Source organism: Metarhizium robertsii, assembly GCF_000187425.2.
Source record: "Metarhizium robertsii ARSEF 23 chromosome Unknown MAA_Scf_2, whole genome shotgun sequence".
NCBI lineage: Eukaryota > Fungi > Ascomycota > Sordariomycetes > Hypocreales > Clavicipitaceae > Metarhizium > Metarhizium robertsii.
Genome location: NW_011942160.1, coordinates 3,141,207 through 3,157,556, shown reverse-complemented (window position 1 = coordinate 3,157,556; position 16,350 = coordinate 3,141,207). Strand labels below are relative to the sequence as shown.

The 16,350-nt window shown below is 54.3% G+C and overlaps 6 protein-coding genes across 6 annotated transcripts; 5 read left to right on the top strand and 1 right to left on the bottom strand.

Annotated features, from left to right (window-relative positions):
- Positions 1–3,784: 3,784 nt before the first annotated feature.
- MAA_05501 (sodium/nucleoside cotransporter) lies at positions 3,785–5,908 on the top strand (the record flags this gene model as incomplete). Its single annotated transcript, XM_007823499.1, has 2 exons — positions 3,785–5,494; positions 5,618–5,908. 2 exons carry the CDS (start codon positions 3,785–3,787, stop codon positions 5,906–5,908), a joined length of 2,001 nt encoding a protein of 666 aa, XP_007821690.1.
- A 910-nt stretch (positions 5,909–6,818) lies between these two features.
- On the top strand, positions 6,819–7,388 carry MAA_05502 (sodium/nucleoside cotransporter; the record flags this gene model as incomplete). The annotated part of the gene is made up of 1 exon (XM_007823500.2): positions 6,819–7,388. The coding sequence occupies one exon, from the start codon at positions 6,819–6,821 to the stop codon at positions 7,386–7,388; it is 570 nt and encodes a 189-aa protein (XP_007821691.2).
- Positions 7,389–7,438: 50 nt separating this feature from the next.
- MAA_05503 (cysteine proteinase) lies at positions 7,439–8,409 on the bottom strand (the record flags this gene model as incomplete). Its single annotated transcript, XM_007823501.1, has 2 exons — positions 7,439–8,006; positions 8,081–8,409. The coding sequence occupies 2 exons, from the start codon at positions 8,407–8,409 to the stop codon at positions 7,439–7,441; spliced, it is 897 nt and encodes a 298-aa protein (XP_007821692.1).
- Positions 8,410–9,583: 1,174 nt separating this feature from the next.
- On the top strand, positions 9,584–10,942 carry MAA_05504 (Aminotransferase class-III; the record flags this gene model as incomplete). The annotated part of the gene is made up of 1 exon (XM_007823502.1): positions 9,584–10,942. One exon carries the CDS (start codon positions 9,584–9,586, stop codon positions 10,940–10,942), a length of 1,359 nt encoding a protein of 452 aa, XP_007821693.1.
- An 853-nt stretch (positions 10,943–11,795) lies between these two features.
- MAA_05505 (kinesin motor domain-containing protein) lies at positions 11,796–13,820 on the top strand (the record flags this gene model as incomplete). Its single annotated transcript, XM_007823503.2, has 4 exons — positions 11,796–12,050; positions 12,107–12,371; positions 12,434–13,101; positions 13,173–13,820. The coding sequence occupies 4 exons, from the start codon at positions 11,796–11,798 to the stop codon at positions 13,818–13,820; spliced, it is 1,836 nt and encodes a 611-aa protein (XP_007821694.2).
- A 708-nt stretch (positions 13,821–14,528) lies between these two features.
- Positions 14,529–16,331, top strand: MAA_05506 (Glycoside hydrolase, family 47; the record flags this gene model as incomplete). The annotated part of the gene is made up of 1 exon (XM_007823504.1): positions 14,529–16,331. One exon carries the CDS (start codon positions 14,529–14,531, stop codon positions 16,329–16,331), a length of 1,803 nt encoding a protein of 600 aa, XP_007821695.1.
- Between the last annotated feature and the right edge of the window lie 19 nt (positions 16,332–16,350).

Below are 16,350 nucleotides of genomic sequence, written 5' to 3'. Positions count from 1 at the left end.
GAGGGAGCTTTCGACGACGGCACGGCGGTGACCGATGGTCGTGCGGTCATGGTCATGGTCATGCTGGCTGGGGAAGAGGTTCGGCTCGACCCACACCAATGCTCGATTTGCGGGGATAAACATTCTTGTTTGTCGAGTTATTGTTCGAAACAGCCTCGCGTGATCGCTGGGTCCTCCAAGGTACAACCGCAACCGTAGCCTATCGCCGGACTTGGAGATGCCGACTTTATGAAATGCCATGCTTCCAAGACTAGTTCACGGGGTAATCGGGGACACGTTTTTGAGCCCCGCCGGCAGAGCCCTCAAGATCTCGTGGCACAATTGGAAAAAAATCATGTTGTAGTACTCCGTACAATGCGAACTGGCGTCTCCACATGACTTGTAGTAAAAGAAACACGAGCAAATTTGGTAGATGCAGTTGGGCGGATTCTGCACATGCCATGCAAGTATGTATATTCCCCCGACGCATTGATATCTTCTCAGATTTACCGGGCCCCGATCGTGTCTTCATGAGCTTGGTGGCTTATTAATGTCTAGCGAGCTGCCTCGTTCCGCTTTCTGTGCGAACGTCGAATCCAAAGCTTGTCTTTATCCTTGACCATTTTCCCCATTGGTGTTGCACCCGAGGCTGCGGAGAAGTCGAGTTTGAGCCGAGAATCCCTTCCAGGTCGCGTGCCCAGTCGACTTTCTCGTTTGCCCACTCACCCCCCACCAGTTACAGGCGCCTTGGTACCGACTGTCAGACTGTAAATGGGCCTCTCTTGACTGGGTGGGAGGAATCATGTGGCAAGTTAATATCATGGTCCGGAGTACGGAGTAGCCCTGACCGAATAGCAGTGCTTGGTAGCACGACAAGAAAGGAGTTGACCTGGCTGGCAAGAAGACAGGAAGCTGGAGAAGCCGCCACTGGCCAAAGGGTCTGCATGTCTCTTTAGCAGTCAAACAGATGGCAGAGTCAACGTGGCGAAAGCCTTGATCAAATCAGAAAATTGGCCGTGATTTGCCGCCACATTGTATGCATTAACCAGGTTTCCGATCAAAGGTTCCCATCGGAGCAGGTTGCTGTGTGGTTGGCGGACGTGGCCGTCCACGCTAATTACTTCACTCCGAAACAGTCTAGTTCGAGTACCAAGCTACCAATTCTCTCCCGCAGATGAGATAGATCAGGACCTGGGAGCTCACAACTCGTAACCCCTGTTTCCATGAACTCACGAGGCTGGCGCGCTGCGACGGTAAGCTCGGGGCCGACTGACGCTTATCACTTGGTCCAAGGACCCAGGCAACTAAGAAGCCCAGGCCCTAGTTCTACCTCTTCCATCTCCAGGTTGCAATGTTGCCGCCGTTTGTTGACTGCATCAGGGACCTTCGGTGTTGTTGAACGATTCGGGATAAATGGGTATCTGATTGACGAGGACATCCAGCCGGGGTGATGACTGAGCAATGATGGGGTACGTAGCAGAGGCCAGCGACGGGGTTTGGCAAGGGGCGCGAATCGCTTCGCCATTGGAGATAGATTTCGAATTGTGTGAAGGCGCGAAATCAGAGAACGGTTGTCGAACGCCATATTGCACGGGACGCCACCGGTGTTGGGGAGTAAGCCGCTGTTGCTTATCAACTTTAGCACCGGGGCAATATTTTTCTCTTGGGGGGGCTTGTTTCGGTGGGGTTTGCTATCTCAGAGCCTGTCCCGATTGTGACTTGGACGATTTGCGACATCAACAGGAGAAGATATGAAGCTATCCATCGATGGCTATCTGTCCACTCCAAACCCCAGCCTCACGGCGTGCGCAATTTGATAAAGGAAACAACGCTCGAGCTGCTTCCCGAGCTGCTTCCCGAGGAGTAGCTTTGTTTCTGGGAAGGAGCAAGACATGGATGGTATGGTTCACATGGGCGCGAGTCAGAACAAACTGTCATAAGTGGTCTGTCCATGGGCCAATGGCGAGGCGCCAGTTCATGTCCGAATTAACTGTCTGGTACGTGGACTGCCAAGTTGCCAACAATTGATGGTCGTGGCTGAGACGCTCTCTGTCAAAGACTTCAGATAACAACAACAGCAACAACAACAACAGGACGCATAATCCTTGAACCTTCCAGAAACAGTAAGCTTCCCACCCGCAGGATGTCGATTGCAGTTCGTTGTAAAGGGCGAGCCTGGCCGTAGTGGTTTTCCGGGCCCTGGCAAAGCGATTCTGGTCGTCGTCCAAGGTTGGCAAGGATTTCAACGCTTTCCCACAAACCATAGCGCCATCGGAGGGGAAACCCGACGCCTTGTAGCGGAAGGCAAAGTGCCACCGTTGCTTACTCTGCCAGCCGCCTTCGCCCCCAGAGCTCTTAGTCTTATCGTGGCAGTGGGTTCATGGAATCAGGGACGGTGCATATCAGAAATAAGCCGGCGCCGCCGCCACCGCCGAGAGACAGAACGGTTAAACGCCCAAGAGGCCTTGACCAGCGACGAACCGCAGCAGAAGACGCCACCTCCAGACGAGCATGGGGCTAGCCTTGGGCACTTTTGACGGCTCCCCGTCCCTTTCTGGAAGTGGAATACTGGCCTGCGACCAGCCAAATTTTGAGGTTCGTTTTATCCTTGGTACTACTCCGTATGTCTGGCAGGATGTATTTGGCTATGGTCTGCTGATATAACCCGGTCTTATGAGGTCATACAAGTATTGCGGGAGACGCGCTGCATCCTATGAGGCCACGCACCCCTCCTCTCAAGGATACCTATTTTCCGAAGGATCCTCGGTGTCAACGCTTTGTCCAAGAAATGGCCTCATATCAGCATTGTACATACATACAATACACAATACACAATACAACTGATATCAGACCTTGTAAGCTGAATCGGGCCACCGAGGCCGACCACCATCACCAACAGAAGCGCGGGTATATTGATGGATTGGGAATAGTAGTCAGTTGGGATCCCCGGGGATCATGCATGCCCGTGTACTGGCGTTGTCCGGGGTCCAGGCCTGAATAACCAATCCCTGCAGCTAGGCGACCCTTGAGAGTCGATTCGGCCAGAAAGCTGGGGGCCTTCTTTTCTTCGACGGCCCACCATCTCATTATTTTGCACAACCTGGTGGTGGTGTCGGTAGGTCGCGGCTTTTGGTCCCCAAAGTCCCCTCATCTGGTCTCCGCTTGGAGCGGCATCAGTGAGTGCAAAGTGGCTTGGCTGCCCGGATGGAGTTACAGCAGGCCCTTCTCCAGATGCAGAGCTAGTTCCGGAGGCTGTTTTATGTAGTAGTTATTATTGTGCGGAGTACATCGTTTTCATTATGGTCTAGTTATCGTTTGCTCCACATTCCCAAAGCCTGTGCTGTCGTCCTATCGTCCTGCTAATGCTTTGCGGAATCGCCGTGCGGGTACAAAAAGTCCTCTTGTCTCGCCAGTGCGATGTTTCTCTTTTCCCTCCTCATCTGTGTCTGCCTTAGGTACGTTAGGTCCTCCAGACCGGATCTGTTTATTGGTTTTTTTTTCGTCTTCACGAGTGTACTCGAAGCCGGAGTGCCTCGCCGTACCTGCTCACCTTCGCGTCGCAAAAAACTTTTGTGGCGCCTCGGTAGCAAGAGACAGAAAAAAAAGGGCACGAGACAAAATTCATCAGCCCAAAACTCTGCGCTCAGCATTCCCAAAAGCCTGTCCTCTCAACCCTTCGCTTCCAATTACAAGGCAGCGTGATTCAGCAGAAACACGCGATATCGCGAGGACCGAATAACTTGGTTTGTTTGTCTTGCAGCGTTTCAACAGCTGCAACTTTTCAAGCTTCTTACTCGAGACAATCATGGCTGGGGAGACAAACACCCTAGCCAATGCTGGCGACAAAGTGGCGGCGCCCCTGCAGAACCAACACCACACGCCAATTGCAGGCATGGACTACAATCCCGACCCAGCCTTGAACCCTGCGAACCAACACACGCATTCACATCATCACCACTCTGCTCGTATCGATGCCGCTGGCGGCCATGACGACGCTGTGTACACCTCAGGGACCACCATGGACCCTTCCCTGATCCCCGCTCAACAGCATGGAGACAACCACCACGCACACGGCGTCGACAAGAAGGAACCTCTCAACCTGCCCGAGTACAGTGATAATGAGAAGGCCGAGGCTGGCCTGGTGAGCACTGGACGAGGCTCCGGCTCAACTGACCATAGGCATAGGGAATCCGGCGGTGGATTCACGGGTTTCTATAGACGATACCGCCCAGTCTTCCACCTCGTCTACTTTCTCTTCTTCACTGGCTGGTGGATAGCTTCTCTCATCCTGCATAGGGACGACAAGAATTGGGTGGTTCCGTTTCTGCTGTGGCTTGCCATATCTCTGCGTCTTTTCTTTTACTACGTCCCCAGTCGATATCTGTCAACCGCCATTCGTTGGGTATGGAGCCACACTGTCCTGGTCGTTTATGAACTGATCCCCGCTGCTTTCCGGATCCCTCTTGGTGCTTTTGGAGCTCTGGCAGTCATCATAGTTGGAAGTTTTGCTTCAGAAGAAGTTGCCGACAATACTCGTGCCAACCGTGCAGTCAGTCTTTTCGGATTGGTCGTCATGCTCTTCGTCTTCTGGGCAACCAGCGCGCATCGCAGCCGCATCAATTGGAGAACTGTTATTGCCGGCATGTTGGCCCAGTACATCATTGGACTCTTTGTCCTGCGAACCGGCGTCGGTTACGACATATTCAAGTTCATCGCCGATCGCGCCGGTGATCTCTTGGGTTTTGCTCGCCAGGGTGTGGCCTTCCTGACGTCCGAAGAGACCTCCCAGACCCCATGGTTCTTCTTCAGTGTCATTCCTGCCATCATCTTCTTCATCTCTCTGGTGCAGGTTCTATACTACATTGGCTTTCTTCAGTGGTTCATCAAGAAGTTTGCCACCTTTGTGTTTTGGGCATTGGGAGTCTCTGGCGCAGAGGCTATTGTCGCTGCTGCTACCCCATTCATAGGACAGGGAGAATCTGCAATGCTTGTCCGACCATTTGTTCCTCATATGACCAAGGCTGAATTGCATCAGATTATGACGTGCGGTTTCGCTACCATTTCCGGCTCCGTCCTTGTTGGTTATATCAAGCTTGGTTTGAACGCCGAGGCTCTGGTCTCATCCTGTATTATGTCTATTCCTGCTTCTCTGGCTATTTCCAAGTTGCGATACCCCGAAACCGAGGAAACTCTCACCGCTGGACGTGTCGTTATCCCCGATGACGACGAGCACAAGGCTGAGAACGCACTACACGCTTTTGCCAATGGCTCCTGGCTCGGTATCAAGATTGGCGCAACAATTATCGCCTCACTACTCTGCATCATCGCTTTTGTTGGCCTGATCAATGCTCTCATGACTTGGTGGGGCCGATACCTCAATATTAATGATCCTACCTTGACTCTACAGACCATTCTTGGATATCTACTCTACCCTGTGGCCTTCCTTTTGGGCGTCCCCCGAGACAATAATGACATTCTCTTGGTGGCCCGATTGATTGCTCAGAAAATCATCACCGTAAGTGACCATGCACTCCCCCCAATGATTGCCACAGTCCTCGATTTCTCTGGCCTCTTGCCCACACAAACCCGCGCATCTCTTTTCCTTTCTTTACAGAGCCCGTTGCTAATGGAGTTATAGAATGAATACAACGGCTTCCTCGATCTCACCAAGGACAAAACTTATGCCGGACTCTCCCCTCGCTCTCGACTTATTGCTACTTATGCTCTTTGTGGCTTCGGTAACATTGGCTCCTTGGGTATTCAAATTGGTATCCTCGGGCAGCTTGCTCCGTCTCGTGGTGGCGATGTCTCCAAGTTGGCTGTTTCGGCTCTCATCTCTGGTGTTGTTGCTACGTTAACATCGGCTACGGTCGCTGGTCTCGTTATTACGACCCAGATCACCAACTTCTCAAGCGCACCTCAGTCGTAGAGATGGACCATGTTTCAGAAATTTGATGCCGAAAAAGCACATCTTGATTGCATTTGTTGTACAAAGTATTGTTTTGAGCATGCTTTCGCTGTTGTATTCTCGGTCTTTGATATGATGATGAGAGAGATACCCTACCATCCTTGGTTGCCGCATTGAGTCTGCGAGCAACCATGTACTATCTCGGCCGTGTGTCGAGAGAAGACAAAGAAACAGAGGCACTTGTGTGCAGTTACGAGACTTTCAAGTTTCCCCTGGCCACGCCTGGCTGTTTGTTGTTTGCTGGTACGACACTGCTGTGTTGCTGTATATCAACAGTGTATCTACGGAGACTGTTGGCGTTCTATGACTGTCGGAGTCTGTGTCCATGCAACAAGACGTTAATGCCGTCACATTGTAGTACACCGTAGGTTGACTCGTTGATGTGAAAACCCGCTAGTAGTCTGGATGTCATGTTTGAAATGGCATTTGGCTTGAGTAAACACCTTGTAGAATGCCATCCCAATGTCCGAGGAGTCGGCGTCTCTCCCTCGAAGCGGACAGGACCAGTGTGTGAATCGCGGGGTGTCGGTCCGACATCGGGACTGAATTCCCTTGCGCAGCCTGTCAATACGAACCCAAATCTAACATCAAACATCACCCGGCCGACATCAGACGTCAACTCGCTTCACATTCTCACATCACAATCGGCATGAGTATTTCTACTCGTAGATGCATCCGATGGCTCCCCGGGGAAGCAAGCGAGCCCACATCAACCATTGTATTGACTTCCCCGCAACGCCGGTTTGTAGATTTACGAATATTGAAGGACGGTCCTGGTACTCTGCCAAGCGCCCAAGGTACAGTAGTATAGTCCCAATGCAAAGCACTTATAATTCCCCTAGCTTGCCACCTCCAGCTGCCGACTAGGTAGATGACGGCAGAAGCTAATCCAACGGAGATAGATACACTGCCTTTGTCAAGACTCGACTGGGCCATCGCAGGAACGTCCTCGTCAAGCAGCCGCACCGTCGACGGCAAGCAAGTGTCACACTCCCGATGGGACCACTGGATTGATTCACGAACAAGCCAGCCCGAAACAGCCTCCGACCAAGGCGACATGTATCCGCAGCCCGACGGGAGCACGCTCGAAAAGGGGCGCATGGTCAACCCCGATACGGGCCGTGAGACGGCCTATGAGGAAATCTGGGACGACGAGGAGCCCGCCCCGACGGCCTCGGAGCAGGTATGCGCCGTGCTCAGGTACGAAGAGGGACCAACCCGGGGCTTGGTGGTGAGGCTAGGCAGGTATTCCCAGGGTTTCGTCAGGAGCGGACAGGAAATCTCGCTGGAGAGGTGGGAGTGGAAGCGATCCCAGGCGGTGCGGACCGTAAGAATGGGCCAGGAAGAGCTGCCGTGCAAGCAGGCGCTGGAGAGGGCGTACAGGCTCGGCGACCAAGTTTTGGCCGGGTCGAAAACATGGACCGTCGTCGAGGTAGCATAGTCTACGATTAGCGGGCAAAAGAAGAAAGGAAGAGAAAGAAAAACTCGCTTCTACTCGGTCCTCTTGTCCCTCAACTCGGTCGCCAGACCCCTGATGCCCCTCGCCTCCAAGGCCGTCAACTTCACGCCAAAGTACTCGTCAATGGCCCTCACCCTGCCGTCCTCGTCGGCCAGCTCGGCCACGACCTCGGCCTCAGCGTGCCTCATGTGCCTCTTGACCCTGGCCCCGAAGAGCGTGTAGACGCCGGCGACGTCGCCGGCGGCGTCGAGCACGGCCCTCATGCCAATGACGTTTTGCACGAAGAAGCTCGTGGCGGCGGACATGGTGCTCAGGTTCATGGCCTCGTAGTCGGCGCGGAAGAACTCGGTCTCGACAAACATGTTGCGCTCCTCCCACGGCGCCGAGGCGTCCTCGCGCGTCGAGTACACCCACACGCGCTGCGAGGCGTCCGTGTGCTGCGAGACGCTCCGGTGCTCGAGCCTCCCCTCCCGCGGCGCGATCTGGGTGAATGTGTAGTTGTGCCGGAGGGGGATGGGCCGCATGGGCTCGTGCGAGCCGAACCCGACGTCCACGTTGTACCGGGTGTCGCCGATGGTGACAATGTTGACCATGTGGCTCCTGTAGATGCGAGAGAAGGAGTCAGCTGTATGGGTTTTCGTATGGGAAGAGGCAGGCGATGCGTGTTCAACTACCATCCCGTGTATCCGGCGGGCGTCTTGACCCTGCCGCCGGCGTTGAGCACGCGGTATCCCAGGCCGCGCATCATGCCGCCGAAGAAGGCGTTGAGCTCCATGCAGTACCCGCCCTTGCCGTGCACGACAATCTTTTCAAAGAGCGCCTCCGGGTCGAGCGAGAGCCGTTTGTGCTGCGAGTAGTGCAGCGCAAAGGACTCGAACGGCACGCGGGCGACTTGTCGGGCTACGAGCTGCGTGAGCCGCTGGAGCGCATCCGGGGGGTGTTTGGAGGGCGGGAAGTCGATGTGCTGGAGGTAGCGGTCTACTTGGTCTGCAGTGTATGCCATTTTCTTCTTTCTCTTCTTGTTTCTTTTTGGAGGGGGGGATACTGAGGGTTGGATGGTGATGGGATTTGCAGATGGTGGCGGCGCGGTGGAAACGGGAAATCTGGAGAGACTGGCGCTGGGAGTGGATTTTATATATCCCTGAGAAAGAGCGGTCACTCCATGACTGAATTGATTTCATGGCAGTGTCTCTTTTATATGGACGCGATGGGGCCCCAACTACACGATGGACGCCTTCTAGGTACCGCCGATGCGTGGTGTTGCGAAACGTTCGTGCTGCGGATGACCAATCGAATAGGCTATTCGGAGGCGGGACAGGGGCCGCAATTACTCAGCCGACTATTTAGACTTTGGGCTGTGACTGCCTGGCACGTGGCCCGTGGCGAATGGCAGCAATTCGAGGCCAAAGTGTGCTTGGATGGATGGTTGGTGTCGACTCGAACAATACAATCTTTGTCAACCGTGTCTGTACAAGACCATATTATGGCATTTGTTCACCGAACCGCCTGGCATGCTGATTGCCAATGATTCAAATGGCTAGTTGCCGAGTAATTAGCTTGGATTTACGAGCAAAGACTCTGCGCCCACATCACTGTCTACATCACTGTCTAGGCCAGGCGGCTTCGATGCCAACACGCCGCCTTGTTGAAGGAGTTTACGACTTGTCTGTAGGGGAATACCTAATGCCCAACTAGTATTGGTTTCCCACTTGCATCTCCAGCCGCTTCCAGTTTGGACAAACCAAGTCGCCGTGCCGCCAATGTTCCACGGCTATCCAACTGCCGAAGCACAACCTCCCAGTTGCCCGCATCTACAGTTCTGCTTTGCTGTCATTTTCCATTGTCAACTTCTCGTACATGCAATGGGCAGCTGGTCGCTCCGCATACGCACCGACGTGACACATAAAACCGATATCGCAGGCCAGCGCCACAAATCTGCGGCCTCGTCGAAAAGGGGGGGGAGGAGAGAACTGGGGCAGAGGGCGCAAACAACGTGTGTACTCTGTTTACTATTAAAGACTCCAATTGCTCCGCGGAGCACATCTCGATGGCTATCAAGCTCATCTCAGATAGCCTACATTCCCTGATAGCAGAGTCTGGCTCTGTGGAACAGCTCTCCCAAGACTAGTTTTATAATCCCACACTTACAGCCGCAAAGTTGGCGGCACCGACCAAACATGACTGACCAGACCAAATCCTCCAAAGTCCTCCATCGCCTGCTCCTTCACCGCCCTGAAACAGTCACCTCTGCCTCCGGAAGCTACTACACCCTCTCCACCGGGCAGCGCATACTCGACGGCTGCACCGGTGCCGCCGTGGCCGTCATAGGCCATGGCGACCCGGATGTAAAAGCCGCTGTCGTGGAACAAATGTCCCAAGTCGCCTACGCCCACACCCTGGCATTCACTACAAACAGTGCAGAGGAGCTTGCCAGCACCTTGCTGGACGGCAACCCCCATGGCCTGTGCAGGGCGTACTTTGTCGGGTCCGGAAGCGAAGCCATGGATGCTGCCATGAAGCTCGCGAGACAGTACTGGGTCGAGGCAGGGCAGCCTCAACGCAGACGCTTCGTCGCCAGGAGGCAGGCGTACCACGGGAGCACCATCGGTTCCATGAGCGTCGGCAGCCACGTTGCCAGGCAGAAACCCTACAAAGGCGCCCTCCTCCTCGACAACGTCAGCTACGTCAGTCCCACGTACGCGTACCGCTTCCAGAAGCAAGGCGAGCCGGAAGAGGCATACGCGCAGCGCCTGGTGGACGAGCTGGACGCCGAGTTCCGGGCCGTCGGGCCGGAGACCGTCATGGCCTTTATAGCCGAGCCCGTGGGCGGCGCGACAGTAGGCTGCATTACTCCCCCCCGGGGATACTTTGAGGGCGTCCGCCGGGTGTGCGACAAGTACGACATCCTCCTGATTCTGGACGAAGTCATGTGCGGCTCCGGCCGGACAGGCACCTACTTTGCCTTTGCCCAGGAAGGGGACGTTCGTCCGGACCTGGTCACCCTGGGCAAAGGCCTGGGCGGCGGATACACACCCATCGCCGGAGTCCTCGCTCACCAACGAGTCATCGACGTCCTGGCCTCGGGGTCGGGCGCCTTTGTCCACGGACACACGTATCAAGCTCACCCCGTCTGCTGCGCCGCCGCTCTCGCCGTGCAAAAAGTATTAAGGAGGGATGGTCTGGTGGCCCATTGTGCTGAAAAGGGCAAATGGCTGGAACAGGAGCTGCGGACAAGATTCGAGCCCAGGAGATACGTCGGTGACATCCGCGGCAGAGGTCTATTCTGGGCCTTGGAGTTCGTCAAGGACAAGGAGACCAAGGAGCCGTTGGCGCCGGATCTTCACTTTGCGAGTGAGATGAGGGACCAGGCGCACAGGTTGGGCTTGGCCATCTATCCGGGGGCGGGGACGGCGGACGGACATGCCGGGGACCATGTTATCTTGGCGCCGCCGCTGAATGTGAGTCAGGAAGATTTAGAGATCCTGGTTGACTTGTTGGAGAAGACGTACGATGTTGTCGAGTCGAGGGTTTCCTAGGCCTGCCATGTTGGTGGAGGTTGGCCATCAGTGCTTTTCTGGCCAGCGAACAAGCGTGGCAAGTATTGAATCTTGATAATCAGCCATCTGTTCATGCTGTAAGAAATATTCCGGGCGAGGAGAGACGTTTGTTTAACTCGCGCTAAAGAAATGTGCTCAACCCCCGTCAAAGTGATATTGACAAACTTGTGGAATCTGCCAAGGATAAAGGAGATATGGCAACCTTTACAACTAGAAGCCTCTTTGATTTGTCAGGACAATATGACAAGGCAGCCATTTGGGCTCTGAATGAAAACCCAACTCAATCCCGGATTGAGCAATCACAACGGGTTTATCATCGGGAATCGTGGTCAATGTGCAATTCCCTGTTGCCTGGTCAAGGCTCAGATTCGCAATTTAACCAGAAACCTAGTATCTTTCCTGGCGGAAACCAGGCACCAAAATAAAAATATGAGAGAGGGGTTCGTGACGGGGATTCAGCTCGACGTTGGTCGTGTTAGTTCAGGCAACCGCATTAACAGAGACGTTGCTCAGCAACAACCCCAATCTGCCAACTCCGTTGCACCAGGATCCCGAAAAAAGAAAGTTGAAAGAAATTAGACCGCCTTTTCAGTAGGTTTCAATTTCATGGTTGAGATTCGAGAGGACATGTAAGAAGGCGCCTTGTCATGGAGAGTCTCTTGGCGGTCAGGCTCGAGGACTGCAATTGAGTTAGGCAACCGCATAAGCCTTTTTTCTTTGTTTTTGCTACAAATAACCCCAAACTCCAGCTTCAACTGTATTAGCAGAACGAACAATATTTTTGCAATTACTCAACGTACCAGCGTAAATCGTCTGACAAAATCAAGGAGCAATGGAAGAATTCATCACCAGCAACTTGGACCGCTACCAATGGCTCCTCGATCGATTCAAGATGCAGCCGAAGCCAAAGTTGACACCCAATTCAGATTCGTCTCTCGACAATCTAGTTTGTGCTCGTATACGGCCACTAGCAGAGGAAGAAGTTGCCGCCGGGCTACCAGCATCTATCTTCATAAGGTCTCGGGAGCCGGGGACGTTTGACGCGCATGAACTGAGACATGCTGTGAGGGGGAAACCGGTTCTTCGGGTGAGTATCGCAAAAGTCATCATGCCGGTCGCGAAACTAATGAATGGCTGGTACAGTCTTCCGCTTATACGGTAGACAGGTCTTACGGCCCTGACATCTCAACGGAAACCATCTACGAAGACGCGGTTCAACATCTTGTCCCTTGGGTATGGGGAGGGGGCATAGGAACATTATTTGCCTACGGGCAAACAGGTTCCGGCAAGACATTTACAATCAGCGGTATCGAGAAACTAGCCGCCAAAGATCTGCTGGAGGGCAATCTAGAAGGAGATCGCAAAATGTTCATCTCCGTGACGGAGTTCGCAGGCAATTCTGCATTCGGTAAGTAGAAAAAGAAATGCGCCCAAAACTCGCCAGCCTCAGTGATTAACTCGCCCTACCAGACCTCCTCAACGGCCGACGCGCCATCTCCGTGCTTGAGGATGCCTTTGGCAACACCCAGCTTGCAGGAGCCCTAGAGCACGAAGTCAAGGCCGTATCTGAAGTCCTCGCACACATCGAGTACGCCACCAAATTTCGTCTCACCGAAGCAACCAAAAGGAACGACACGTCTTCCAGATCTCACGCCGTATGCCGCATCCGCATAGAAATCCATGACATTCCCGGCGCTGAAGACGGCATCCTGTATCTTGTTGACTTGGCAGGCTCGGAAGCAGCCCGCGACAGAGAGACACACGAGCCCCAACGCATGAAGGAAGCAAAGGAGATCAATGTGAGCCTTTCAGTGTTGAAGGACTGTATCAGGGGGAAAGTTGAAGCAGATGTCCTCATTGGGACGCAGACAAAAAAGAAGCCGTATGTGCCCTTTCGGCAGAGCGCCTTGACAAAGGTCCTCAAGCACGTGTTTGATCCAGCGGGGACGAGAGTCTGCAAAAACGTCATTATGGCGTGTGTCAATCCGTGCCTGTTGGATATCTCGGCGAGCCGGAATACCTTGAGATATGCGGAGATGTTGAGGGTATTTGTGCCGCAGGTGAAGGGGGTCAAGTATAGGAGTGACATGCCGACGACGTGGAATAATGAGCAGTTACGGGAGTGGATTACTGCGAATGTGAGTGATGATTGGTATTGGAGGCTTCAAAGAAAATTTTTTTTCCATTCCTTTGGCTGACGATGCTTTAGTCTGGTTCGCCGTCGGTTGATGCCACGGTACTGGCTCCTCATGAGACCGGCGCACAGCTTCTTCGTCTGCCAGCGCCAGAGTTTGAGGCTCGATGTATGAAGACGCCTGGCGTTATCCACGAGCAAGCCTTTGCTTTTCGCCAAAAGCTGTGGCAACTTCATGTTGACTCTCGGCGTTCAAAGCAGAAGACCCAGGTTGACGAGGACGATGGTCCAGACACAGTTCTGAGCCACCTCAACAAGTTTGACAGGTCCTCGAGCCGCGAGCTTGACGCTTTGACTCAATCTATCCCATTCAAGGATCGCATTCGTCCCGGTATGGCCGTCAGCTGGACACCCACCAAGGAGTATGATATGGGTTGCTCCTGGGAAGAGCTCAACATTGCTTTAATCTTGTGCCCTGCGGCAGCTGTCGGGCCAACAACTCAGGATACGATGGGACACAGAGTAGACGCGGGATCTGTGAGCAATAAGATGGCGGATGGGAAATACAAACGGTATCTGTGTGCCATGGTGTCGCCAGCCGTGCTCCCTGGTGCCTTTGAGGTGAGCATGTGGCGCTATGTGGTAGTTGATGTGGACGATATGGACAAAGAGGTGATACTGGAGTACGACTCTGCGACGCGGTTTTATCATTTGGCGGTCTAAAGATAGTTGCGCTGGCAGGGACGCATTATTCAGAAATGGCGACAAGAGGTGTACAGAGTTGGCATGCCCGAGGTACATAGATGTATCAATGACCTGTTTCCGGTGAAGCACAGATTCCGGTCGAGAGACGAGAGTCGTTAAGACATTGCCAAGTCTAAAAGCTTAGTCGTTCCTTCCCGACATCTGGACGTCAGTGCACCACTGGTGCCAACCAGACTAGAGCACTGAGAGCTATCTAACCGGACATGGACAGTAATTGATGTTATCATGTGCAGGTGCAGGTCCCAGGCACGATTCGACCAGACATACGCTGGCGTGGAGCCTCAGGCCCTCTGCAAGAAATATTTGAGCCCCCGCAACCCCTGAAACATGCACATGTGCAGCTAGCAGCCCCCAGTCAGCTTCATCACACGTCCGTCACCACATGTGTGCACTAAACCCCGCCGGCCGGCAAGGGACTGCCGCTGCCCCAATCAACGCGCGTCCAGATGTCTGCTAACCGCATTCCACCTCAAATACTTTTAACCTCCAATGATGGATTCTGGGGACAGACATGCTTTGCGCCGGTCCATTATAAGGGCAATGTGTCTCGATGCCAGCCCTGTGCCATCAACGCCATCTCATCCCCCGAATCGATTTTCTTTGACATTCGCCTCATTCGCCTCGCCCTCTTCATCTCCGCCCATGTAATACCGCCCGTCCGCCATCATGATCAGCCTCGGCCGGCGGAGGATCCTCTCGGCCTTGCTGGCCGCCTTCGTCATCCTGACTGTCTGGCGAGCGCGGGAGCTCAGCGCGTCAGGCGGCGGTGCAGTCCCGGAAAGGCCCATGACGGGGTACTCTAAATACGAGCCGGAAAAGGACTATTTCTGGAGGACCATCAAGCACAACTTCCCCATTGACCCGGGTCAAATGCGGTCCCTACCGACCTCTGCCGCAGCAACATTACCACCAGTCCAGGCCAAGTTCCCTCCCGAATCTGCAGACGAGAAGAAGGTGCGCCTAGGTCGACGAAACGACATCAAGGAGTCATTCATCAAATCCTGGAACGCCTACAAGAAATACGCCTGGCTTCGAGACGAAGTCACCCCTGTGTCGGGCAGTTACAAGGACCCCTTCGGCGGATGGGGTGCCACGCTCATCGATGCTCTCGACACGCTATGGATCATGGGACTCAAGGATGAGTTCGAGTATGCCGTCTATGACGTCGAAAAGAATGCGCTTTTCCTCTCCACCATCTCCAAGGAAATCAATGTCTTTGAGACCACCATCCGCTTCTTGGGAGGCCTACTGTCGGCATATGACCTGAGCGGCGACAAGCGGCTGCTCGTCAAGGCGCACAATGTAGGCGACATGCTCTACAAGGCCTTCGACACCCCGAACCATCTGCCCATTGCGCGCTGGGATCTCCACGACGCCGCCTACGGGAACAAGCAAGAATCGCAGAGCACGTCGCTCCTGGCAGAAATCGGCTCCCTATGCATGGAGTTCACCCGCCTCAGCCTCTTGACCAAGGACCCCAAATACTACGATGCAGTCCAGCACATCAGCGAACTGCTCGCCGCGTCCCAGGAGAAGACCAAACTGCCAGGTATGTGGCCCGTCGTGGTCGACACCCAGAAGGAATACTTTGACGCAGGCACCACATACACCCTCGGCGGCATGGCAGACAGCACCTACGAATACTTCCCCAAGATGATGGCCCTTCTAGGCCAACAGGACGGCATATACTACGACATGTACACGCGCAGCATGGAAGCCGCCAACGAACATCTCTTTTACCGCCCCATGACCCCCACCAGCGAGGACATCCTTTTCCCCGGCTTCGTCGACATCGACGCCAATGACCCGTCGCGCAAAAAGGAGCTCAGACCTGCGTCGGGCCACCTGACTTGCTTCACGGGCGGAATGCTCGCCCTCGGCGGCAAGCTCATCTCCAGCAACGACCACCTCTCGTGGGCCGACAAGCTCACCAACGGCTGCGTATGGGCGTACAGGTCCTTCGCAACAGGCGTCATGCCCGAAACCTTCTACCTCTCCCCTTGCGCCGACAGAGACGCCTGCCCCTGGGACGCGACCAAGTGGCAGGCAGACGTCGCCAAGGCCCACGGCGCGGGTGGCGGGACCAAGGAAGCGCAGTCCATCATCGCAAAGGAGCACATCCCCGAGGGCTTCTCCAGCATCATGGACGCGCGGTACATCCTGCGCCCCGAGGCCATCGAGAGCGTCTTCATCATGTATCGCATCACGGGGGACAGGAAGTGGCAGGACAAGGCGTGGGAGATGTGGAAGGCAATCGATAACCTGACGTCGACGAAACTGGCCAACAGCGCCGTTCGCAACATGAACCCCCCGGAGGGGCAAAAGGTGGAAATGGCAGACTCCATGGAGAGTTTCTGGCTCGGCGAGACGCTCAAGTACTTCTACTTGATCTTTTCCGAGCCGGACCTGATTAGCTTGGACGAGTGGGTGTTTAATACCGAGGCACATCCGTTCAAGAGGTTGCGATAGCAAGTAGTCTTCTATTTGC